The sequence below is a fragment of the Thunnus thynnus genome, chromosome 19 (assembly GCF_963924715.1).
Source record: "Thunnus thynnus chromosome 19, fThuThy2.1, whole genome shotgun sequence".
NCBI classification, from domain to species: domain Eukaryota; kingdom Metazoa; phylum Chordata; class Actinopteri; order Scombriformes; family Scombridae; genus Thunnus; species Thunnus thynnus.
The window spans coordinates 14,358,461-14,385,198 of NC_089535.1; the positions used below are offsets into that span (position 1 = coordinate 14,358,461).

The 26,738-nt window shown below is 38.2% G+C and overlaps 2 protein-coding genes across 5 annotated transcripts; one reads left to right on the top strand and one right to left on the bottom strand.

The window, feature by feature from the left end:
- Nucleotides 1-3,228: 3,228 nt before the first annotated feature.
- Nucleotides 3,229-20,108, bottom strand: traf2b (Tnf receptor-associated factor 2b). 2 transcript variants are annotated; one of them, XM_067574022.1, is made up of 11 exons: nt 19,969-20,108; nt 14,298-14,500; nt 13,211-13,289; nt 12,899-12,997; nt 10,447-10,608; nt 10,273-10,347; nt 9,838-9,912; nt 8,248-8,478; nt 7,840-8,143; nt 7,406-7,554; nt 3,229-7,317 (listed from the first exon to the last, which is right to left on the bottom strand). In XM_067574022.1, exons 2-11 carry the CDS (start codon nt 14,471-14,473, stop codon nt 7,099-7,101), a joined length of 1,569 nt encoding a protein of 522 aa, XP_067430123.1. In that variant the 5' UTR covers nt 14,474-14,500; nt 19,969-20,108; the 3' UTR covers nt 3,229-7,098. The 2 variants fall into 2 exon arrangements, with proteins under 2 accessions (XP_067430123.1, XP_067430124.1); XM_067574023.1 differs by lacking the exon at nt 19,969-20,108 and adding an exon at nt 19,514-19,634.
- coq4 (coenzyme Q4 homolog (S. cerevisiae)) lies at nt 11,489-26,366 on the top strand. Of its 3 annotated transcripts, none has more exons than XM_067574028.1 (7): nt 11,489-11,533; nt 20,952-21,095; nt 23,323-23,419; nt 23,516-23,618; nt 23,733-23,862; nt 24,325-24,418; nt 25,814-26,366. In XM_067574028.1, the coding sequence occupies exons 3-7, from the start codon at nt 23,325-23,327 to the stop codon at nt 25,995-25,997; spliced, it is 606 nt and encodes a 201-aa protein (XP_067430129.1). In that variant the 5' UTR covers nt 11,489-11,533; nt 20,952-21,095; nt 23,323-23,324; the 3' UTR covers nt 25,998-26,366. The 3 variants fall into 3 exon arrangements, with proteins under 3 accessions (XP_067430129.1, XP_067430127.1, XP_067430128.1); XM_067574026.1 differs by lacking the exon at nt 11,489-11,533 and adding an exon at nt 20,088-20,287 and having other exon boundaries at nt 20,949-21,095; XM_067574027.1 differs by lacking the exon at nt 11,489-11,533 and adding an exon at nt 20,088-20,287.
- The last annotated feature ends 372 nt before the right edge of the window (nt 26,367-26,738 follow it).

The window sequence follows — 26,738 nt, forward strand, 5'->3', positions numbered from 1 at the left end:
AGGTGTCACATGAATGACGTTAAATGACTTTACATTTAACAATAGCTGGATGAGTTTCGCATCCTGTGTCATGCGGTTCACGAGTTCTCTGTGTGTTAAAGGGGTTTATAGCGACTAACATGCAAGAATGAAACTCATGACTTCTTAGATGAGCATCCTTGCTGAGTTCTTGCATCACTTCTTGTTGCAAGTGATGATGCTGCTATTTCAGTATCACACCTGAGCAAGGTATGCAAAGCCGTGACCAGAAGCGTGGGGCTTTCAGTAGTCTACTGTGATGACTTTAATAAAGCAGCAACTTCCATGTGTTAATGTGTTTACTGGGCCATAAACTTAAAGCTGTTGTGGTTTATCTTAATCAGTGTTGGGAAGTACCGAAGTATATTTACTCATGTACTATACTTAAGTACAATTTTGAGGTAATGTTACTTGTACTACACACTTCATTTCAGAGGGAAATATTGTATTTTCTACTCCGCTACATTTATTTAGCAGCTTAAGTTACTTTTCAGATGAAGATTTAACACAATGGATAATATAACAAGCTTTTAAAATACAACACATTGTTAAAGATGAAACCAGTGGTTTACAACCTTTTGGCTTTTGATGTCTTACAAAAAGCGTGTGTGTAGTCGGGGTCACATTTCAGATGTCTATGAGTTGTTAACAGAGTTGCAGTGATTTTTCCTTCTAAACTTCTCACATGGTTTCATTTCAATGAATGTTCAAATGATCCAATATTTCACCAAAAATCAAAGATTAGAGAAAAAAAGTCCAAAAACTGAAAACAGATTTGTGTATCAGAACTTTGTTTTTTCTTCTTTCCTCTCCCATTAATCATCTCAGGACACCTCAGATCTATCTGGTGACCCTTTGGAGGGACCCAACCCCTAGGTTACTTCTCAGATTAAAATGTTACATGAAATAATACAGTATCTAACAAGTTAATAAAATACAAAAAAAACTGTTAGATTAAACCAGTAGTTCCCAAACATTTTGACGTGTAACCCGTGTGTAGCTGTGGCTCCTCGTTATGTTACAGATCTTTGAGTTGTTGAGCAGTTCCACTAAATCAATAATTGTTCGAGGCCCAAACAAGTAAAACTTGCCAATATTTCAAAAAAATCACAAAAAAGTCTGAAAAATTAATCAAAATTTGTGTGGCAGAACTTTGCTGTCGCTGATTTCCTGCAAAACTGGTACCTTTACTTTTAATACTTTATGTAAATTTAACTGATGATACTAAAGTAGGATCTTAAATGCAGGAATTTTACTTGTAATGGGAGAATTTTTAGATTGCTCTATTGCTAATTTTATTTAAGTAAATGGCCTGAGCACTGATACTGAAAGCCACCACTGGCTTTCAGTATCACTGTAAGGCGGACCAGTGTACCTTAGTTGTTGCTTGCTTTGATTCACAGATTTTCAAGTTTGTCTTAAAATAACTGTCAGGAGCCCAAATGAACATGGAAACAGGTTTTTCTTGCTGTAATCATCTTCCTGTCCATACTGACCATTAGAAGATTCCTTCAAAATGCACTTACAATGTAAGTGATGAGCGACAAAATCCACAAGCCCCACCTTCTGTGCAAAAATGTATTTAAAAGTTTATCTGAAGATAATATGAAGCTTCAGCCTCCAAATGAGTCAAATCAAGTAGATATCTTTCAACGTTTCAGTCTTTTTAGTGCTCAAGTCCCTCTTTTTGTAACTATACTTCCATCGCAGCTCAACAGGGAAACACAAAGATGGAATTTTATGAAAAAAAAGTCAGTAAATGTGGCAGATATCCACATGATATGACTAACTCAGACCACTGAAGCCTCATATAAGCTTCAGATACATTTTTAAATGCATTTTTGCACAAAATGACTGTGTGGACACTGTGTAGATTTTGACTCCCGTCGCTTATATTGAAAGCACATTTAAAGAGGATCTTTTAATAGCCAGTATCAACAGGAGGAATGATTACAGCGAGGAAAACCCCTTTCAATGTGTTGTTTTAAGACAGACTTGAAAAATTGGGAACCTTTAAAGGGTTGTTTCAGCAATTTTAGTTTTGCACTTCCATAAAGTTGGGGCACTTGTAAGAGACAGATTTTAAAAGACAGGTCACAACTGGTGCAGCAGAGGTCAGGCTATCCTGACCTTATATGGGTCAAACTCCAAAAAAAAAAAAAACCCCACAGGATCCTACACTTCCGTTAATGCAACCAATAACCCCTCTAAGCCAGGTAAATGCCCACATCATAAAAGGCCATGCCCAAGTTTCTAACGCAGACTTGACAAAACTCCCCTCAGAGAAGCGGAAGACATTACACAGCTGTAGTTACAGGCTGAGTGATATTCCTTGAAACTAAGCTGACCTTTTTGTGGGGAACCAATGGAGTTCCCCTTTAATATTTTTTTTTATAAGTATTTTTTTTTTAATGTAATTGTTTTGTGAAAACGACTCCAGGCAACACATTTTGTAACATGGAGGATAAAGATAGAGGAGAGAACATCATGTCCACATTCATGACAACAGCATAACAGCAGCAAACACAATAACCCGGTTAAGAACAGCTAACACCTAACCCACAACAACCACCTCCAGCTCTCTTGTTTTCAGTCATTTGGTACGTGTGTAGCTGCTGCTTTCACTGCCTTGCTATGCAGTGGTTTAACGGATTCAGTTAGCCGCCCTTGAACTTATTTACTGACAGAAAACACCCAAGGTATTATCATCGAACCACGAGTTACATTCACATGTGACTATTTGAGAACATCATGAGATATTTATCAGCAGGGTGAACTCAGTTAAAGGGTACTTCAGTTCTTGGATATTTTTGACCTAAGCCTTTGACATTCTTCATCTATAATTGTAGATATATCATGCTTTTTTTAATGTTTACAATAAAATTCATCTACCTTAAGACATGTAAGTGTTTGTTATGTTGCTGGTGATAAGTACAGTACTATGTGTATTAATCAAATGCACACATACTGTATTAAATGGTTCAAAAGTGGATGTTTTCTCTTGTAGGGCTACATCTAACAATAATTTATATTATTTTTTGGTCTATAAATTGTCAGGAAATAGTAAACAAAGAGGCCAATTATAGTCTTAAAGCCTAAGTTGACTTGAAGTGTTAAAATGTCTTGTTTTGTATGATCAACAGTCCGAAACCCAAAGACTTTCAGTTCACTTTCACATAGAACCAAAAAAAAGCAGGTAATCCCCACAGCTGAGTAGCCAGACAATAATTAATATGTTTAATCAATGATCCAAATAGTTCACAATTAGTTTTCTATTGAATGACTGATCAATGAATTGCAACCAATGTAAGCAAACATACACATCAGTATGTATTTCTTCATAATTGACATTCTGTGTGTTCCTTAATAGCAGCGAACATGGCACAACAAAAATCTTTGCATGTACAAACCATTTGCACAAAAGCATCAATAAGACTTAAATTCATGCAATATGCTTCAATACTTTACTCTAATTATAATAAAAATGCACAAAGATTGGTTGACTGTACTGATGGATGAACTTCATTAAAACATTTACTTAAAAGTGCAGAATTTTCAGTAAAATGTGCTTAAGTACTAAAAGTCCTATTTGTATATAAGTGATACCGGCAAAGGCGTTAATAATTGATGTTTGAGCCAAGCTTTGAAGTTTTTTTGTTGTTCTCACTCATGCTTGTATACCGGCCATTGGGCTAAGAAGCTATTGTTAAAATATAATGTATGTGTGTTATGAGATGGAAAGGCTCATATTTAATTGTGAGCATTTGAGTTTAATGATAAATATGTACTTTAATTTAGATATTGTGTGTTTAGTAATGATTTATTAGTTTAGAATAATTTTATTAACTGGTGGAAAAAACAACAAAACATCAAAGTCAATTCTAACTACCACCGATTCTTAAGTAATGTATAATATACAGTAAAGCACTTAGACACAGATTTACATTAATTAAGCATTATATAGGTATGTTATACACGTATAATCTAAAAATAAGTGGGAATGAAAATAATAGATATAGATTATACAGGAGGAAATGAATATATAATGAATATTTAGCAGGTTAATTTGGAATTTGGCTTATAAGGAAAGCATCTAAGCATATTTTAACATCTTAAATTGCTATTATTTTTTATAAATTAAACCTCAGGCCTGTGGTCTATACAGACTAGATTACATATTTGTACGCAAACCAGAGTCTGGCATATTAAAATTATTATGATAGATATGATATAATCAAGGTATTTAATACGAACATCATTATTTAGTTATAAGTTATAAGATTTGAATGCCAAGAGGGTCACCTTAGGGCAGTGGTGGGCAAATAGCGGCCTGTGGGCCAAATCTGGCCCTGCAGAAAAAATATTTGGCTCCCTTAAGAAAGTTTCATAGTTTAGATCAATCTTTTTTTTTTTTTTTTACAAATCTACTGTAGATAACAAAATAATCACAAGACACCTGTAAATCCTAATTATTGTAATATAAACTTGTTAATTCTGCCCTCACACCAGTAGAGGCATTAAAACTACAGCTGCATCAAACTATTTGAACGACGCATGGTGCTGAAATTGAGTCTAATAAACCTATTCAAAATTAAAGTTTAATGCGTGAATTCTAACAGTTTTAATTAAACAACTTACGACTGTGCAACCCTCACAGATTTGTTCTTGATAAACACAAATGGTTGGCAGTCGAACAGAAATGGTGTGTTGATGACATTTTTGCCTCTCAGATACAGTCCTTAACAGTGTCATAAATCCATTTTATTTTTAAATGAAAGAAATAAAACATATAGGCGTTTCCACTGCACTGGTTAACGGCCCCCCAATGAAAAAAAACGTGGCTGAACCTAATTGCTGACCCCTGCCTTAAGGTGACAATCATTGTAGTACTCAAAATCACATAACACAACGAACCATACCAGTGGTTTTTCAAGTTTTAGCCTATTTACCACAAATAAAATAATGGTACATTCATTTATTTCTTTAAAAAGGATCCTACTTAGCTGATGCTAGTGAACAATGTAGCACATTGTGCTAGCTACTAGAACAATGTAGCACAAAATCAAGAGGTTGTGAAACGTAGCGCGACAAGCTAGTGGAGCTCTGTAAATGCAACCGTGTTGCTTTAAACAGAACTACTCTCAGCTAGTCAGCTAGTCTTCCTGGTGTCCGAATCTAGTACATCATATTCATCATATACAACATCACATTTGTATTATGTTGTGTTCATCACATGTGCACCTCTAATTGCGTTACATTTAAAAAAAGTGGAAAGCCAGTACATCACAGGTAGCTCTTTAGCAGATCATGTTCATGTGTTCGGGATTTTGGAAGTGTGTTTCCAACCATTTCAGGCAGCCATAGACTTCCATTCATTTCAGACTCTTGCTTAAAAGATATGTCTTGCAATTTTTTTTCTATATTTTTCTGAATGTCAACAAATGTCATGCACAGAGCCAAACCAGTATTATACCAGGAATTATATGCACCATTGACTTCACATCAAAAAAAAACTAAAAAACATAAAATTAACATAAAAACATGTAAATGTACATAACATAAAAAATAAAACTCATTTGATAATAAATATAAGATACATAGAACGCATACTTCAGTGGTGGTATTTTGAGAATTAATAAACATGTGTGCACAATCTATAAATTGGCGCCTAGGTCTCTGTAGCCATCAGCATAACAGAACCTCTCTTTTCCCAACGGACACAGACTCACCACTGGTATTGATTAACCAAAATAAGCCTTTTTCATCTTACCCCAGAATATCTTCCCACGGGTTTAACCTCACTGTGGGCCTTATCTGTGTCGGGCGCAACCCGAAGCTGCCCCGGAAAAAAAACCACCCTTAGTGGCACTGTGGAGTTAAAAAAAACACACACCACAGTCTTTTTTTCCTCAAACCTACCGACCACTGACCTCAGCACCCATGTAAGATAAGATGGAAAATAAAACCCCTTTGATAATAACAATAATATAAAATAAAATAAAAATACCAAAAGTAAAATAAAGTGAAACTAGAATACATAGCATAAGATGGAAGATAAAACCAACTGACACACAAAAAAGAATACATACTGAATAATAATAATGCTACAATAAGACCTTATCTTATTCCTCTTGGCCATAGACCTCTGTTTTTATCCAGAAACTAGTAAAAACACATCAGTGACCAACACCATTGCACTTCATTGTTTTGAAATGGCTCCAAAAACTAATAACAGCAATCACATTTTCAGTCTCCGGAGAGTAGTTCTGTGTATGGCAACACAGTTGCATTTACAGAGTTCCACTAGCTTGTCGCACTATGTATCACAACCCCTTGATTTTGTGCTACATTGTTCATTTCTCAAAGAACTTCAGTACGAAGTCAAGAGATTGTAGCACAAGAAGACAGCAAAGCACGCTCAGTGGCGTCTGCCGTACCACCCTCCTGAGATTGAAATCGTGATCACTACTATTAGTTTCTGGAGCTGTTTCTTAGCAAACTCACATGCTCATGGTGTGCCTCGCTGAGGTCTACGGCACAGATGAATACAATATATCAGGCTTTGGATACGCACATTATTTGTAGGATGAGTTCATTGTTGGTTTGGCTCTGCACATGAGATTTGTTGACAGTAAGAAAAATATAAAAACCTGCCAGCCTTATACTTTAACTTCTGTAACGCACCACATTTTCTCGGAGGTACATTATCTTTATAAAATGGAAACTAATGGCTGCTTGAAATGGTTGAGTAAATCCCAGACAAAATCATCACATTTCACAGCAAGCATTTGAATATCAGTGGAAAAAATTTAATATACATGGCTTTTATTTATGAGCTAAAACTTGCCAAAAAACTGGTATGATTCCTTTGTGAAGTTATTATTTATACAACTGTATATAGTATATTGTACATATACGTAAATATAGATGATTATTATAAATAATAGTGTTTATAAAAACATATATATGTATGTTAATATAATTATTAAATTGTTTACCATATATAATATATCCTATATTATTATTATCATTATTATTATATTTGTTTGTTTTTTTGGTGTAGCTTCCACAGCCTGCACCTTATAAGCCTGTGAGGTCAACAATTGCTTTTATGAAAATTGTGTCATCTCTCAGATAGGGGCTCTTGCCGGCCAGTTTAGCCAGTGGACAGAAGAGCGGGCAGCCACTGGCGATGTTCATCTCACTGATCGGCCGCTGAAAGGAGGTGGAAGTGACATCAGGGCGGAAAGCATCAATAATGTGCTCCCTGTTGTTCTGATCCAACAGCATTAGCGTCACCTGGGGGAAGAGGAGGAGAGGATCAGCTTGTTTGTCGTGGGGGTTCTGGATTAATATTGTTGAAATAATCATTTACAAATTTTCCTACCTTCTGACTGAAAGGCCATTTGAGCAGAGCGTCACACTTGCCCCCCATGACAACAAAGAACAGTGAAAGGTGTGTCCCTCGACCTGTCCCGTCACCATTCAAATACAGTCTCAGACACATTTTGTAGCCGTATTTGCTGGAGTAAAACGCTGTGAAGAAGAAAAAAAAAAATCCAGAATGACTACAGAGCCAGAAAGGCATGTCATGTGAGAATAGGAGTAACATGTACACTCCCTGTAGGACAACAGGGGTGTAGTGAAGTGGAATTTCCCTTCTCTGCTGGCCAAGGGATGAAATATCCTACAAGCCACATGATCTTCGCTCTCTCAAATTCAAAAGCTGGGACATAAAATACGCCACATCTGAAGAAAGACCTTTGAAATAGATGAAAGGTGGTGATTGTGTTACCACCTGCAAAGCGTCTTTCATCTTACCTGGTGAGAACATCGCAGGTGTTCGACCAGCCACAGCTTCTTGTCTGCGGCGTGAAAAGTCAGAGATTTTCCAGACAAATATTCCATCGTAGGTGCAGTACTGGAGTTCTCGCACCATCTGTTCAGTCTCAGACAGCTGCAAATCTCTCATAGTCAGCGTCCTCTCAAGCTGCCGCACTTTATTAGACAGATTTTCAATTTTTTCTTGGTCTAAACGATGCTGATGTGAGAAAGCTTCCAACGTTACTGAACTGCGCTCCACTTCCCGGTTCAGGACACAAACAATGTTTTCTAAGGCGTTCACCTGTTAAGAAACAAAAACAAAATGTATTCAGATCTTTTAATATGTCTCTCATTTGAAACCTATACATAATAGTTCAACAGGGCATCAAATCTGTTGAAACTCACCTTTTTCTCCAAGTCCACAGACTGCGTGGAGGCTGCGGCTCCAGCTCCAGCGCCCATAGCGACTCCCTCCTCAGGAGCCCTGTACAGGCCAAGACCAGAGTCTTCCTGCCACTCGCCGGGACCAGAAGCCTCTGCACTTGGCTTAGCCATAGACAGCACCATGGGCAGCAGCAGACGCAAGTGCTCCATGGTGCTGCTGTGCTCATGGTCGCTGAGCTTCCCGTTCTCTATCTGAGAGAGCACAGAAGAAATAAGGAGCTTATTTAGCTGCTAAATAAACTGAAATGGTTCAACTTGAGGGCATAAATGGGAGCTAATCAGGTTTTTAACAGTGGTTGCCCTGCACTAAAGGTTTGTACAGTTGTGTCCAGTATTTAACAAATACTGGATTTTTTGAGGCCAATACTTATATTGTCATTTGTTAAAAATAAACTGTTCCAATATATCAGCAAGTTTTTAGTTTCTAAGGAATGTTTTTGTTTCTATAAGCAAAAATAAAACTCCATAAAAAGCATGCTTTAGTGCGTAACGTTCAAAAACTGAGGTAATCTGCTTCATCAGGACTGTGCGGCTGTGGTTTCCTGGCAACATACACAACTACAAACAATCCCACGAGGCTCATCAGATTTGATTCAAACGTTGCTAAATCCTGATTGGTAATCTTTCTGAGCCCCACCCATTTCAAACTGATGAGAAGAGCTCAGAAAAAAACCCCAGCACAGACTCAAATCTCTTATTTGAATGAACCAAATTTGTTCTAACTTTGGCAGAGAATGATGTGTTGATGTACATCACCAGCCTTCATAGAGAAGCTGATTATGAGAACAGGTTTTCAGTGCCTTTAAATTTGTTTATCAAATAACTGTGACCACAATATGTACAGAGTAGGCTGTTTTGTCAGTCCTCTCAGGTGCACAACGTATATCTGCTCTGCAATTTCTTATTATTTATCAGCTGACATTTATGCTGATACTGATATATCAGCTAAAGCTAAAATCGTCTGATATTTCCAGCCATGCTGATGGTCGGCTTCTTCTGTGTTTTTTTTCTCCGCCCTCTTACGTGAATTATTATTGTGCCGATTATTTATAGAATAGTTTGATATTTCGGGAAATACGCTTGTGTTAGATGAGAAGGTTGATACCACTCTCAGACCTTTACGAGCCAGCAAGTAATTAGCATGAAGACTGGAGGCATGTGGGAACAGGCTCTGTCAAAGTTTTTGAAGACTCCACTTACCAGCACTGCTAAAGTTCAATAATTAACATGTTATGTCTCATTTGTTTTATCTGTACAAAACCAATGTGTAAAAATGACAAATTGTGGTTTTAAATGGGGCTATATCCTGGACTATTTCAACTTTTAAGGGTGCTGGTGGGAAGATTTTATTACCTTTGAACAGAGCTGAGCTAGCTGTTTAACCATGTTTACGTCTGAATGCTAAATTAAGTTAACCGTCTCCTGGCTGTAGCTTCATATTTAGCGCACAGACATGTGAGTGGTGTCAATCTTCTTATCTACCTAATAAAAACTCCTTTAAAAATACCTTGAAAAAACACAATTAAGCATTTTATGTGATGTTGTACGTACCACAGATTTACAGCCCACTTCACTGAATGGACAAGCACTCTTTGATTTGGCGCAGGACCTGCTGTGGTCATTGAACTGAAGATAGAACAGACAAGAGGTTAACAGTTAGCAGACCGGCTTCAAACAATGCATCAGTCCAGACAAGAAAGTGAAAGAGAAGTACAGCAGAAGTACAGTCAAAAAGAAACTGATTGGTCATAAAAGGAATTTTAAGACCCCATTTCATGAAACTGCCATTAGATGACTTTCTGTTCAGGGGATCAACATGTGGAACTAACAGGCCTGTGATCATGTGATTAGCTGGCTTTTCTTAGGATTTTATCTAGTTTAATGGTACATTTACCTTATATTTTCTGTTAATTATCATTATTTTGTATAATTGCACATATTTCACTGTATGGGAACTTAAAGGTTAATTTGAGTGAAAGCTCAGACCTTTTCTCTTGGGATCTTCTTCTTGCCACAGTCTTTACATTGTAAGGGGAACTTCAGGCATATCTCGTCATGGGCCTATAATACACCAAACAGGATAAAAAAGAAAAATTACTTTTTGTTCATATATGTAGACACAACCAGAAACTGCTTCACAATATATTATGTTTCTCTTACCTTGATCTCTTTAAAGTTGAAGGTCAATTTGCAGTATTTGCAGTTGAGTGTTCTTGCTTCACATTCTCTCTCATTATGTCTGTCCTTCTCTGTACGAAGGATTAAGGTTTGGCAGGCCTCACACTGTATTCGCTCAAATTCACAGCGACCTTCATGCTGAGCCTAAAAATGGAGGTGAGATCGATTATTATTATTATTATTATTATTATTATCATCATTACTGTCTGCCTGTCTTACAGAGCAGGTGTGTCTGGTATCCATTGCTTTAGAAAAGATAAAATCACAGAGAGACAGTTGTGTTTTATGGTGTTATAGGCTATGTGAGTGCAAACAGGACAGTAGTATAATAGATGATCAAAACAGATCTCTCTGAACTTTTGTCTCTGTTCATATAAGGTAACCGCCTCATCAATCATTATCAAATTTACTGGTTTGTGCAAATGCAATTTAACTGAAGTTCTAACTGAAAAACACCCCTATAATGAGTGCAGGTGTGGTACAGGATGTTCTGACAGCTGCAATGTGGAAAAACAAGCTGAACCTTTTTATCATTTGTTCATTTCACGAGTGCACAAACATGCAGGTGAAAGATAATGACACGGTACACCAATTTAATTATGAAAAGGATATAAAGTAATGGTTTCGTGAAATATTCTGAGAATTACAATGTATTAATTTGCACATACAAGTATGTGATTAAACAAAAACAATATATACAAAGCAAGTGAGATAAAAAGAGCTTTTTGAAAAATCTGACCTTAAAACAAAAACAAAAGGGATCCCAACAGAAGTATGAAGTAATTGTAAGATGTGGAAATGAGAGTACAAGAAACAGAAGCACAGAAATGATAATTGAAATTACAACATGAAATTATTGTAATCTTTTTGTATCTATTTTTTTTCCCACAAAAAGCTGTAAAGTGGTTGATAATCATTTACAAAAATCCATTACTCGTATTTTTGAAAATATCGGGAAATTAAGGGGCGGTTCTCGAAGTGTCAAGTGGGAGGTGGAGCTTCTCAACCGGGAAGTGTCTTTCACAATGACTGTCAACACCACGCTGGAGCCACAGAGCAAGAACCGCAGGTACGTGAGCCTGTTTTTCGCTTTGACTGCTCATTTATTCACACATTACACCGGCAAACCTCGAACCGAATAACCATATTTAATAAATGAATCATTTCTAACATCTGTCCGGTCACAACCCTGTCCTAACCAAGCCACTCAGACGCTATGTTTAGTCTTTTTTTCCGACTTCGTAAGACCTGTTTTGGGTGTGTGTCGCTAGCGAACTGTAGTGCGGCTCTTTCCAAACAACAGTGACTAAGACAGCAGCCCACAGATAATCACACAAAATCGTGGGTGTATTACATAGTCTAGTAATCATATCTTAAAAAAACCGCAACAAAACTTAAGCACACTCTGAGCCCATGCTCATAGAAAGCAAGCACATGTCACTTAAACAGAGAAGGGGAAGTTTCAACAGCCTCAACTAACCAGTCACATTTGCAAAACATGCAAAATAATCTTCAGCATCAGCTTTGTGTGCTCTCATTTTAAATATATTTCCTGCTATCACATCATTTTGACTGTAGAGCCTGATTTAGAGTTTTCGTCATAGGGTAGGGTGTATTGAAACCGCAGACAGATAAACAGAAAGCTTGACACATTTAGCACAAAATAAGCATCATGGAAGCCACCTCTTTAATTAAGGTAACAACTTGCGCGACACAGAAATATTTACAGTACAAACAAAACTGTTGACACTCATTTGATCACACCAACACAAACAGCATTTATGATTCATGCAGGGATTTTCCAGGATTCTACTCTGTCTGACGGATGTGGCTTACAGTCTAAACCTGGTACTGTTTTAATGCCCAATACAAACAAAACAGTTCCCTTGTGAACTAGTGAAGCCTAGCAGTTTTGTTATCATGTAATGGTTAACTAACTCTCCCTCCACAGCGGAGTTAATCTTGCTTTAAATGGCCTTTTATATCCTGGTACTTTTCCACTCAGTTGTTGTTCATATCTGAGCGGGTAACATGGGGACTTTCCAAACTGCATGTTAAGATTCACTTCCTGTTTCTGCTGCATGCAATCATACCACAGTGGCTTTAGGGGAAAAACCATTCAGACTATGTAACAGAGTAGACTCTGCGTGGGTACTGAGGGTTCAGAAAGATTTTTAAAATACTGACAGAAATATTTTGGTGACATTAAACACTTCAATGATACGGGACAGACAGAGACAAATACTAAAATAGAAAGCAGAAAACACAAATACTCAAATAGAAAGCAGTAACGCAGAGAAGAATACTCAAATAGAAAGCAGTAACGCAGAGAAGAATACTCAAATAGAAAGCAGTAACGCAGAGAAAAATACTCAAATAGAAAGCAGAAACATGATAATAATAGCATAGGGGGAAGCTGAACTTTATACTTCACCTCATATTCTTTTATTGAGCCTGTCCAAGTACAGCCCTGGTTCAAACACCTAGCAGGCAGACTTGCTATTTCTCGACCTGCTGCATTGTCTGGAAATGCCTGGTGGGGGAGCAAGAACAAAGAGTCCTGTGACCTCATACAGCGACTAATTATAATAACTTACAGACATAGTAGGCAGCTTTGTGTGAGTCTGCGGTGAAGGAATCTTGGTAAGAATTCCCCCTCCAGTGGGGTGTATTTAGGTTACAAGGAGGATGTCTCATAAAATAACAATGTTGGGTGATACTTCATACTGCATACTTCATAACTTACCTCACTACTATTTAGTATGGAAATAGGCTCCTCATATATTTCCTCTTGGCGGCAGGCTTCACAAGGCTTTGGGCCAGAACTGACAAACAGAACAGGTTTGGGATTGTATAGTGAGAAACAGGTGGTGGGCGCTAACAGTCAGCAACAGTTTTCCTGCTGATCCACTGCTAGAACAGCTGCTGATCAGTATGGACCACAGCTCAAGTACATGAATCATTGTAAGCGACAGCAGTGAAAGAAGTTTGTATTGAAATACAAATGCTAGAAATTGTAACTTTGATGAGGTATGGGCAGATGTTTTAGCGTTTGCAAAGTTGGAGACAAAAATGAATAAGTGTTACACAAACACACACACACACACACACACACATGTATAAACAAAAAGCACATGTGAAGTCATCATGTGATGAGTTCTCATGTACAGACAGTAGCAGCTTTCAGACAAGTCATGTGAAATCCCCTTTGAAAACATCAATTTGAGGTTGAGGTTCTTACATGTGAAACAGAAATTCACATGTAATGAAATTCACACGGTACAAGCATCTATGGTTTTAGGACCTTCTCTACATGTGAAAACCCATATATCACATGTGTTTTCATTAGATTCTAATACAAACATGTTTTACAGGTTTAGCAATAATATATTTTTGTTGTATTTTTTTTATGTATAGTTGTTTAAAATGATTTCATGTATCTCCTCATGTCACCTTATGTTTACTGATACTGCCAAAGTCTCATTAAACATAAGGCCATACACCATTGTATACTCAGTGACATACCACTGAGTCAGTGATTACAATGTGAGATGAAGAAAAAGTGGTGGAAAAAGGGAAACACCTTTAATGTGAGTCAGCAGGGCCAGATCCTTGTGATTCACTGACTTCAGTATTAGAATCCAGGCATGTGAGGGATGAGTCTGCATAATGTAAATGAGCTGGAGTGCAAAAAAAAAAAAATCCCCAGAGGCGAGCAGAGATAAGAACACAGGATGTGCTGAAGCATGTCCAGGGAGAGGGGTAAGCATTAGGGGGAGGAGGGGATGTGCATGTCACACGGCTGTAGGTGGTCTGAAGACCTCCCAGTCTACCTGGTGAGCTGCTTGAAGCAATGTACACAGAAGCGGTGGCCGCACTGGGCCTGGACAGGCTTCCTCAGGACCTGGAGACACTGCTGACATTTGTACTTATTCTCCATGGGCACTGACAGCACACTGAGGGGGATCCCTGGTAAAGAGTTGGGACAATCCAACGAGATTCGGGCCATTCTTCTCCATCAATCTGGTGCTATATCCTGTGAATGAATACCACACATACTAATTGTTAACAGCCAAACAAAAAACAACAATTTAAAAACTCTTACTGCTTTTTTGCAATAGAAACAGACCCCAATACAAGTACTGAGTTATACAATGGTGATCACAACACAGGTTATACAATTATACAAATAAGTCGTTTTGCATTAAATTCAAAATAGTGGGAAACTGTTGACGCTACAATGGAGCCAAAAAAGTTTGTTGACACATAATGTGAGGAAAATGTCTTATTGTCAAAAATGTTAATACAGCACCTCCAGTGGCTGATTTCCTGAACCTAATTCGTACACCACGATCAAAAGCCGTTCCCTTATCTATGAAGTCTATATGGACCTGCGTGCCAAGTTTGTCGAGTTGCTTTCAGCATTGTGGGAAGAAATTCTCGCTGGGAGTGACAAAGATCTTTTAGAAAACAGACAGGTTTATCTGATAAGTTTCTCTAGAATGTAAACACTGATGAATCTGATGAATCGTGTGGATATTTTAAAAATACAACTATCCAAAAAATGTTTGACTGTTAGTTTGTCTGTCAGTTGAGATCTGGCAGAGTTGAAAGCCAAAAAGCCCGGTCTGGACAACAGACTCAAACGCAACACATCACCATGGCCGCCAGCTGTTACAGTTCAGGAGATACTGGTCAGATCATAAAGCTGTTTGTTACAGCACCACCAAGTGTTTAATCTGTGTGCTTTTTTTCTCGAGTAGCGACCGAGTTTATAAAAACGTTTGCACTGTCAAACGTTGTTGCACAAGGACAAGTGGTACTCACTCAACTATGCGTCATCAAATGCCAATGGTCTTAATCTACATGCTGCATGTGCACACACTGTGGTTTGAAATAAGTGTGTCTTTTTCTACACAACAGTTGGAATTTATTAATGAATGACTTATTCCTGCTAATAATTGTGCTTGTGCTGCCATCTAGTGGTCACAGTTTGTGTTCTGTCAGCGACATGTGCAGCACATCACAATGCGTACAGGTGCAACACTACATCACAGTCGGGCGTGGTCACAACAATATTGCCATTGCTTGTTTGTTTGTATGGTCTCTGTGGTTCATGTGAAGTAAAATTTAAAATCTAGAAATTTAAATCCACCTCATGTAGGATTAAAAAAAAACTTTCATTTTACTCCATCTGGTGGAATTATTAAGAACGACACCACCATTCACACTGCTCCACCCCCTCTTGAGGGCATACTCTATACTCCTTCAGACATCCTGCAGCTGTGAAGGGTCATTTCTGTAACTTTGCGACACAGGCGAGCCAGCGTTCACATCTGCTTCACGCAGTGACTGACCAGCGGTGCAGAGGTGAGAAAGGAGCCAGAGTATGAACTTTTCTCTCTTTAACTCTCCTTTTTCATTCATGACACACAAACTATTTCAGTCACTTTTTATGTGAGCAACCAACTTCAACACTATGATTGCCTTCCAAGAAAAACTGCCTGGAAATATGCGTCGTTATCCTCGAATTTAAACGATATCGCGTCTCCCACGAGGCAGTCCTGATCGACCATAAATCGACCATTACACCAGTAGCCAAGCTACTGGCGTGGCTCTACGGATGGTAATGGTGGTTCGTCAGCTGGTCTGTCCGCCGCTTTGTTCTGGACTGAAATATCTCAACAACTACGGGACAGGTTGCCATGAAATTTGTTACATTCACGTCCCCGTCGGGATGGATTGTAATATCTTTGGTAATCCCCTGACTTTTCATCCTCAGCTGCATGTACTTTGTGTTTAGTGCTAATTAGTAAACATCTGCACGCTAACATGCTAAAATACAATGGTGAACATGGTGAACAATGCAACTGCTAAACATCAGCATGTTTACATTGTCATTATGAGAATGTAGCCATGCTATCATTAGCATTTAGATCAAAGCAACATTGTGCGTAAGTACAACCAGAGGCGCCAATATGGCCATCTTGTTTACATGTCAACATGTGTGGACTCTACACAGAGCAGGAGTCTGCAGGCTTTTCTTTCAATTAAAACAACACATTTCTTTAGTAATGCAAAGTTCAAAGAGGGAGTCTTCAATCAAGTCTTAGCAACCATTATGCTGAAATCTATGGGTAGCAAATGAAAGCCTTCTCTGTTGTCTGTAGCTGTACAGATGACACAAACCAGTACAACATTCAGGTGGAAGATGAAAAGAGGCAGTAAAAGTGGGACTTTCTGCCTCTGTGTCATGAAGCAGTACACAGTTTAAAGCTTGGCTGATGATGTGTTCTACCTCCTTATCAGGGAGGTCATAAAAAAGCCAAAGAACGTTGCTATCTTCCACACGCTGTGTGGGTTTCAGTGATGACATAGACAAGCATATGGTCTCATCAGCCTCCTACCAACGAACTACTCAAATATTCAGTATTAGTCTGAACAAGCTGGAAGTACTACTGACACAGACTGTCATTACTACATTGGCTCAATCAGACCATAAAGCCTATAGTATTTTTGCATAGTACCAAGGCTGAGTTTGAGCTTCTTTTATACAAGAAATCTACACTTAAATGCCTTTACAAAAAATAATAAAATGTTTGTTATAAATAAGTTACCATTGAAAAATCCCTTATGGGAAAATGAGTGGGAAGTGTTTTTTCCGATAAACCAGCGGATGTCATCATATTCTGACATATTCCCACACGTCCACTTTAATTACCACATCAAGTAAATATGCATGCAGCTGTTTGATGCCCTTCACAATGCCTTATAGGGTTAAACAGCTGCAGAAAATGGTCTACTATACAGTATGTGTGTACTGTATGTCAGCATATTGTTAATGTAAGAATGTCAGGAAACTCTGCAAAGAATACGAACTGAGAGCAGCTTTGCATGTTCTTACATGAAAACCTTGGTAAGGTAAAGGTTGTTCACTTATGTAGTTTATCTGGTTTGAACTCTGCGCAGTACAAAAGCCAAGTAGCTTTGAGCAGTGTCTCCACCTATTAATTTAGTTGAGTTATGTAAATGAACATCTGAAAGGAACAGTTCAACCATAAATTAAAATTCATTGTCAGTTAAAATGCCACTCAACCTTGAAGCACAAAGCAAAAGGTTTGTTTAGTTACAAAACACTTCTGTACAAGCTGACTGGGGAAGATTCAAGGAAACTTTTTTTGCTGAATTTAGTAGTAGTAAAAACGTCCACGTCGACACTTTGGTATAAGGAGAAGCTACATGGATTTTTGCTGATGTGGCTAAAAGTAAAAAAAAACAAACAAAACAAAACAGAATCCTGTTTTTTGGTGAACTCTTCCTGTAATCCATTTAAATCTCCTTCTCAGACACAAGAAATCTCGTGATACTTTCACGTAGGGAAGCAAGATTATAAGTGGGCCACAAAAGAGCGGCAGTACATTCTTCACATCTCATTTTCTGATCCTCGCAGAGTGACTTATAATGAAAATCTTCTGATCAAAAGGACTAATTCAGCAGCTACAGCACTTGAACATTTCTCAACTAAACTAGACTTAAACCTCCCCAGGTAGTGCCCTGGTAGCTGAAGTATTACGACACATAACTGCAACGTTCCTGGTTAAGTTCTCCCTCTGCCTTGGCCACTATCCAATAAAGGCAAAGTGCCCAAAAAAAAACCATCTTAAAAAAAAAAGAAGAAATTGCCCCAAGTATGACCAAATATGACCAGTATTACATTAGCATCGATGAGTAATACATGAATATAATCTTTCAAGAAACATTCATATTACTCCCTGGCATCGTTTCTATTTTTACTTAATTAACATTTAAAAAACAAGCCTGCTAAGATAAAGTTATTTGTTAAATCACAACTTTTATGATGACATTACAAAGCATTTTAGTTTAAAACAATATTCTGGCAAACTCCCTCATATTATTGACATTTTGTTATCATTTACAACTTAAAACTAAATAATGTTGATGCATCATATTTGTATTAGTTGTAACCTGACATTTTAATAACACTTTTCTGAATTTTAAACTTCAGTCCCATTACACTGTGAGTGAAAAAGCAATATTACCTAACACTGAATGTTGTCGAATAATGATTCATAATTACTCAATACAATTACAAGGAAAAAACCCAATTTAGGGGGGGAAACATGTCATCTTTCACTTCTTAGTAAAAACCCAATGCTACTTTTGGCAATTCACTATTTCCTCCTGTTCTCAGAATACATACGCATGTTCTCTGAATTCACATCTGACACATCATGTTCAAATTACATGATAATTAATATTTGTTCAGTGTTATCATGGCGTAGAGTAGTAAAACCTGAAATGCATTGCACAAGTTGCATAAATATTTCACAAGTGTCATTTGTTCATACCTGTCCAAAAGGACACAAAGGGTAGATGAATGAATGATAAGTCAGATAACCCTGTTGAGTGACTGTTAAAAGACAACAATGAGCCAAGCCTTACTAAGTACATACAGTATCATACCCAAACCACCTCTTGGATTATGTATCCATAGAAACCTTGAAACAGTAGCAATTAAATACCCAGTAGAAACAATCATTAAATCAAGCAATCTCATCTAGAAAAAACATATACTGACTTCTCTTTCTCATACACCACATTCTACCTTCCTCAGAAGAAAAATAAAGTAAGAAAGCAACCATACATTCAACATAACTAACAGCTGTAGTAAAAAAACCAAAAAAAAAACCAAAACTTGAACTGTATCCAAACTTTCAACTTGGCTGTAAGTCTCTGTTGAGTAAAGTTTCACAATCATATCTGTGAAAGAACAGCTGCATTGTCAATGAACACGACTTCTAGTACAAACAAGCTGTTTCTAGTCTCCACAACCATTATTTCTTTGTCTCAAAGTTCTCCCTCAGCAGCTCCTCTTATCAGACAGCAGCAGTTCACCAGATCTGCTGCCCCCTGTATGCTCGCCATGTTGCTGCTCAGTCTTTCCTGTCTGCAGACAAAGTCCGCAGACTGTCTACACCAAACTCTGTCGTTGCCTCTGTGATGAAAAAAACCCTGAAATCTTACTCACCGAGCTTGCAAATAGTAGTTGTCCACTTTTTAGAGACACACAGACCTGACCCAGTACTTTAGTATACGAGGCGAGGTTAACGTTACGCCTCCAAAGGAAGAGAAACGTCACCACTATAGTCTATATATACAGACAGTAGCCAGTAGGACGCCTCTGTCAGTGGATGTTACACTACTTTGTCGTTAGTTACGCGAGGCTTATGTGAAATCTTGTTATTGTACCGTTCATTCTTATATTACTCATTTTTGCACTGTCATTGTTTATGAATGACTTCTTATGTCGCACTCAAACCTGCGTATTTTTTTACGATTTAGCTAACGTCACACAACTTTCGGTTAGCTAGCTTTAGCTACATGCTAAAGTTAGGCAGAGTTTTACAATTATTATGGGTTTAGCGACTCAGTTAGCTAACGGTTAATTTATTCATCTTATTATTAATTTATTCAATAACCAACCTTGGCGTCTTGCTTGAGTCTCTGCCCGTAGACAGAAAATGAAACTGCTTGTCCGCAGTGAAAGGGCAACTCAACCTTTAAAATTGTTTACAATTCTGTTGCTCCATATGGTTACTTTTTAACAGCGAGGCAGCGGGGGGGAGCGGAGTCCGTACACAGCTTGGATTAAATTGGACAGTTTGACCCGCCCGATTGGTCCGGGTGTTCCCGGAATAGAAACCTAACCACAGCACATGCGCATTAGCGGCCGCAATGTGGCTCCGCGTAGGTAAACGGTTTCACCGTTTAAATCACCGACACTGCGTTTTGACCTCGAAAGGTACGAGTGTGGTCTGTTACTTGAAGGAGTGAAAAGCTACCACTATTTGTAAAAATCAATTTAGACGTAAATTAACTCTTTTGACGTAGCCAGAGATTAATGAATGTCGTAGTCTAGCTACCAGCATGACGTGGTAGAGGAAAGGACACCAACAGGACACACTCAGCTTTTTGACGAGACAGAACCCAACCAATATCTGACGTTATGTTGTTGTAATCTAGCGTCATATCAATAATTAGCTAGCTAGTCAGATGGTGTCGTCTTTGTAAGTAATATAGAAACACTTAATTTACTAATTTAGTCCATAGGTGGGTGTCTGGAGCGGATAGTCATCCTTCATGCAACTGAAAATTAGTACTGATCTATAGCTAACTGAAATTAGTTACGCTGCCCGTAGTCAGTATAAGTAGTTTTAAATATTCACATTTCCCCCATGTACTATACACTGACAGCTGAAAGTCTTTATATTCACCGTGACCTCTAAATCTCAGGATATGTAACGTTACTGTGTACTGCATCAGTAACCTGATCTTTATGAGCGTGTGAAAGATTTTTGCTTTGATGTACACCTATGAGGGTGATAAACCGAAATCAAGTGCATTACTAGTCTTGACTCGGTAGAATAAATGTTTCTAATGTTGCTGCTCCACCTTTGTCTCAGCAGTGTGTGTCCAAAAGCTTCACGGTGAGTTTACAGAGAATAACTATGAAGGGTTGTATCCTGGACACATCCCCACCACCCCCATCCAGAAAGCCTTGTTGGCTGTGGGGTCTGGCGTGGCTGCACTGCAGAACCCCTACAGACATGGTGAGACTCACACATCATGTGCCTATGACTGCAGGCTGGTCATTCTTGTCTCTCTGTTCCTCTCTTTATTACTAAAAATGTCTTTCCATAGGAAAAAACCCCTCAGAGGTATAACCAAGTCAGACAACAACATTCGTAATCACACGGGGTGATGCTATAGAAAATCCACTAATGTTCCAAACTATAGAAATTAATTAAAAATCAATACTAAGTTTCACCAAAATGTGGACAGAAACCAACTAAAGTGACTATCATACATTGCAAACCAATGAAAAATAAGAAATCAGTCACTCAGTTTGATCAAATTGAAACTTTTCTACTATCATTTATTCCAATTTGAAAAAAGAAAAAGACAAAACATTCTCATCACAAGGTCCACTTACTGAGTTTTTCCTGAGCTGTCAGCCAAATTGAGTTTACAGATGAATTTTTGCTCAAACAGCTTTTTCCAATGTCAAAGAAGAACCTTCAAGCTCAGTTCAGCTTTACAACATTTTCAGACTTGTATATGTAATTCTGCTTGGTTTGAAATTTGATTGGCTGTGAAAAATTATTATTTCAGATTTCTCTCTCCAGCTAAAATGTATAAAACACATTTTCTTGCCTTATTGTGAGGCCGGAGCTCAGTTGCCTCACCGTTGTTCGGAGCTTCTTTTTTATCTGTTTTATTACACTAAAAATGTATGTTTTAAGATGCTCCAAATAAAGAACATATTTTTGTCCTGTTGCTGTTTTACGCTGCTGATGACACTCGTTTCATCAGAAAACCTTTAGTCCTAATGTGTCCCCAACAGTTCAGTTCTTCAGAAACTGAAAGAATGGGTCATCCTGTGTTTCAGTTTCCCAAAAAATGATACCAACAGGGACTGTACCTGAGGTTCTTTTGAATGTATTATTCAAGTAGAGTCAGTCATCCTCAAGCTTTTATTCTCTGGGGATCACAGGTTCTTGCATGAAAATGTCTTGGAAACAGAAATGAGAATAAATAGAAAATGTAAAAGTATGTTAAATACCCTGAAACTTTCATGGAGGAAGACAGCACTAACATCAGTTAAATAACAATTAGTTTAGAGACAGCAGGTGTCTTTGAAGGGCCACACCTGACTTCTGTTCTTTAGTATCGGTTCATCTCAAAAACACTCCTGTAATTACAATGCCTTTTCCTTTAGACCCTTCTTGCTTGTTCAACACTCAGCTTCCAACTCTAGGCCCCCAGTTTGTAATGCAGGCTTTCCATTAAAAAATATCTAGTTTCCAAACCCAAACCTGTTCCATCTTTAGGGATTACGAATTGGGTTACACTGGGTCAAGCCTGGCCCTTGAGGTCACATTGTAATTCGTAAGCAGGAAGGGGACATTTTCTCCTCTCCTTGAGACTCCGGCTGTCTGTGATGTTTTGGGGAAAGCAGAAACCTCTCTGATAGAGAGTAAATCAGCATTGCCATGGTCACCAAGGTTGGAGGAGGCTTTCCTAGACAACACAGATAGGTGGATGCGTAGATTCTACTGACACAGTCAGACATTCAAACCAAAATAGCTGAAGTTCCATGCAACATGACATACATACTGTCACGAGTAAAATGCAGTTCCTTGTTTAGAAACTAGTGAACCAATTAGACTAATTTTTCATATTGTACGCTGATAAAGACTAGGAGTCAGACCTTCAGGGGCGAGAACAGAAAGAGACAGCATCGGAGCAGAACACTCTGGTGTTCCAAATATCCACAACAAAACTGAGATAACCTTGATGAACCCTGACGTCACTTGGATTATTTTATCAGACTTGAAACAGCTCCCCCACAACAACAGAAGACATTAAACAGCTGTTGTAACAGCCTGAGTGCTACTCCCTGTGATGAGTGAACTGACCTTCATATGTAAAATCAGTGGAGTGTCCCTTTAAATCAAGTATCAATACATTTAAGCTAAATTACAAGCTCTATTTTGAGGCAGACTGCACAACTTTGACAAGCCATGAAATGTATTTTATCAATGTAACAAATTTGAGAGTAGAAATGTTCATTATTTTTTAAATTTAGCAGTGACAACAGGTCACATCTTTTAGAATCTCTTTATTGTACATTTAATACATTTAATATTGTACTGTATTTATGTATCTATGTATTCATGTGAGGCTCTATAGACTGTGGCAACAAATTTCCTTGAAGAACAATAAAGAATCTATCTATCTTTAATACTATTTAATTCCATGAAACTCTCTTTACAGACATGGTTGCAGTGCTCGGTGAGACGACAGGACACCTAGCGTTGATAAATCTCAGGGACAGGATGAGAAATGACCCTGAAGGCTACACTATCCTAACGTGAGTCACTATAATGTTATTCTTTCTGATTTAGGTGCTCTTAAATTGCATTTCCTCCACTGTGCTACATGCTAAGTTATTGATCTGTTATTGCAGAGAAAGGCCCAGGATCCGGCTTTCCACACTTGATCTGAGTAAGATGTCTTCATTACCTGATGGCTCTTTTGGGAGAGAATACCTTCGTTTTCTGGAGGACAATGTGAGTGCCGTTTGGTGGGTTGGAAAACTCAATAAAAACAAAATTTTGTATTCAACTTACAGTTTTACATTCCTCTTTTAGCCTCACTTTGATGTTTCTTAAATTGATTCTCAGCATGTGACCCCTGACACTCGGGCAGACGTGAAGTTTGTGGACAATGAGGAGCTGGCTTACGTCATGCAGAGATACAGAGAAGTCCATGATTTGTTGCACACCTTACTGGGCATGCCCACCAACATGCTGGGTGGGTCATGCTTCACATAATCTGAAAATGCCACCCAGAATCACTGTCCTCCACAAATTTGGCATCTACAAAGTCATATTATATTAATTAAAGGAACTAATCTCAACATTTTGGTAGCCAAGCAGTTTTGACATTGTACAATGTTTCATAAATGATATTGCAAAGTTTCAGCAAGAATTATTAGTAATGAAATTCTCACCATAACTCAATTATGTCTCCTCCACTGTCTCCCAATTAGCTGTCTTTACAAATGTCCTTCTTCCAAAGCATTTTTCTATAAAATGTTTATATTTCTGTTTTGCTGACAGGAAACTAGTCGATTGATTCCTGTCATACTGAACTGTTTAAAACAGAAAAAAAGATTTCTCTAATACAGTTTTCACCCAGAAGTTTGTTCTGAAACACAACACAGTTGACTGACTTCTCATTCTTTCATCTTGACTAATCTGGACCTGCTTTCAGGTGAGGTGGCTGTGAAGTGGTTTGAAGCTGCCCAGACGGGGCTCCCCATGTGCGCTCTTGGAGCTGTGTTGGGCCCACTTCGGTTAAATGCAAGGTACAATCTGAATTGCACTTATATCATAGTGCAGATTTTAAACTACAGCAGCACATTACTGGACCACCAAGACACATAGTAAGCTCTGGTGCAGGATCATAAGAGGTACAAGTTACAGTTTGAGTGACTCACTGTTAACAGTGTCCATTTACTGTCATAATCCACAAGAAAAGAGCTCTGATACACTTTTTATATTCATTTCAGCAAAGAACAGTACTGAGTGCTTTAGGGCTTCAACTAACAATTATTTAATTAACAGTTTTCATTAGTGATTATTCTGCAGATTAGTTTCTCGATTCAGTCTTTATTTCTATAAAAATGTAAGAAAATAGTGAAAAATTACCATCTAGTTGTTTTGTTCAGTCTAAAATCCAAAAATATTTCATTTGATACCAAAGAAAATGGCAATTATTATCATTTGATTCAGTAAAGTTTTTGTATTTTTTGTTCTAATAGTGATTTAAACAATAAACTGATTACTAAAATCAATCAAGTAATTGATTAATCACTAATCGTTTCAGCTCTACTAAATCCTGAGTTTCACCTCTCAGGCTACATAGGCCTAACCTGAAGCACCAGATGGTTTGTTACACTGAACCATCTGAGAAATCTATTTGGAAAAGGGCAGGCACTTATATACTCGGCAGGTGATTGGATGAACCATCTGTCTATCACCATCTATCACCGTCTTTCCTTGCGAGGCAGCTGGATTCACGATGCTGATTGGTCCGAACCACCGGTGGTTCAGACACAAGTGCATAACTTGAAGACTGACAAGATGGATTCTCGCGTGATCTTGTGAATCCAGCTGCCTCGCGAGGTAAACATAGGCCTACAAGTTGCCACCTTTCATCTGTACATAACAAATGAACATTAAAAAGCATTACCCCAACACCGACAATAACGCAGCCTGCCTAATTTTATATCAGCAACAAATTATTACAAACGTCTTGTAAACATTCACTTTAGGCTTTCGCCCAGCTCTGGTGTGTGGTACGACAGAGTGACCTTGTGATCCAACATATGTGGGTAGTGAAGGATTTGCAGCTGATCATATTAAGTCAGAGAAGACTTTTCTTTATGTGCATTCCAGCTGTAGCTTGCAGTGGCTCACAAGCTGTCCACCAGGCAAATTTATGACCTTGGTCCTTTCCAATTCTCACTGGTGTATTGGCTTAGATAAAAACATTCCTACAGCTGTAAACCAGATATAGGATTTATATCAATTATGATGAACAAAGGCCAGTTTCTTTAACTATAAATCATTAATCTCTTCCTCATTCAGTAACTGAACTTCCCTGTATGTTCCCTGAACTGGCCAGAGCCCAACTTTTTGGCTTTTGGTTTCCTCATTGTTGTATCATGCTCAGAATGTCCTTTTCCACCTTCTCCTAGCCGTTTACAGTCACTGTTCACATCCTTGGGCCCTTGGGCTGTGCAGAACGGTCGGCGGGCTCGCTGCGTCCTCAGCATCTTCTATGAGAGGCGATGGGAGCAGAGCCTCGAAGACCTCAGACAGGAGCTCAACATCGAGCCACCGCCAGTCATACTCAGTGCGACCAACAAGAGAAACACCTGAGAAAGAGCCCCAAAGAAGATCCAGGGCTCAGGAGTCACTGAACATAGACTTTAGTGGACAAACCAGAAAAATGTGAAGTGTCATCCTGTGGAATTTTTCTTAAAATGAAATTCACATTAACCGCTGAGGGAACAGCTTTGGGGAAATTTCATGCTTGGGAAACTTTGGCGAGTTGCTTCCTGATCATTTTCCAAATGTTTAACTCTCATTTCTCAGCTGATGAAATGTTCAAGTTTTTACACCCGTCCGAGGCTGCAAGACAACAGATCTGGTTCAACAGGTTACATTCAGTCGCTGTTTGTTATTGAGAATGTGACAGATGTGTGTATTTGTATTAAGGACATTAAAAAAGAAAATTGAAAAACTGAATTGTGTCTGTTCTTGGCGATATCGCCTGTAATCAGCCTTGAAAAGTAATTTCGGTCCAATATTATTATATTTCTGCCAATATTTGGTATTTATGAAATTGATTTTCTATTTTAATACAGTTGTCAACCTATTAAGAAATAGTATCGTGTTTAAAAAACATTGTGCACCTGTAGCTGTCACACTGATGGGTGCAGATATCAGCTTCCAAGATAAATACAATGCAGCTGCATCTGTTACCTTTATGAGTCACTATTTTATCTCTGACTTTGAGTTAATGACGCCCCGCATTAACAGTAATACGGACGTAGAAAGGAAGTTAGATTGCATGCACTGTTAATCAGGTGGGTGAGATGGGCAGATTCTGTGTAATTC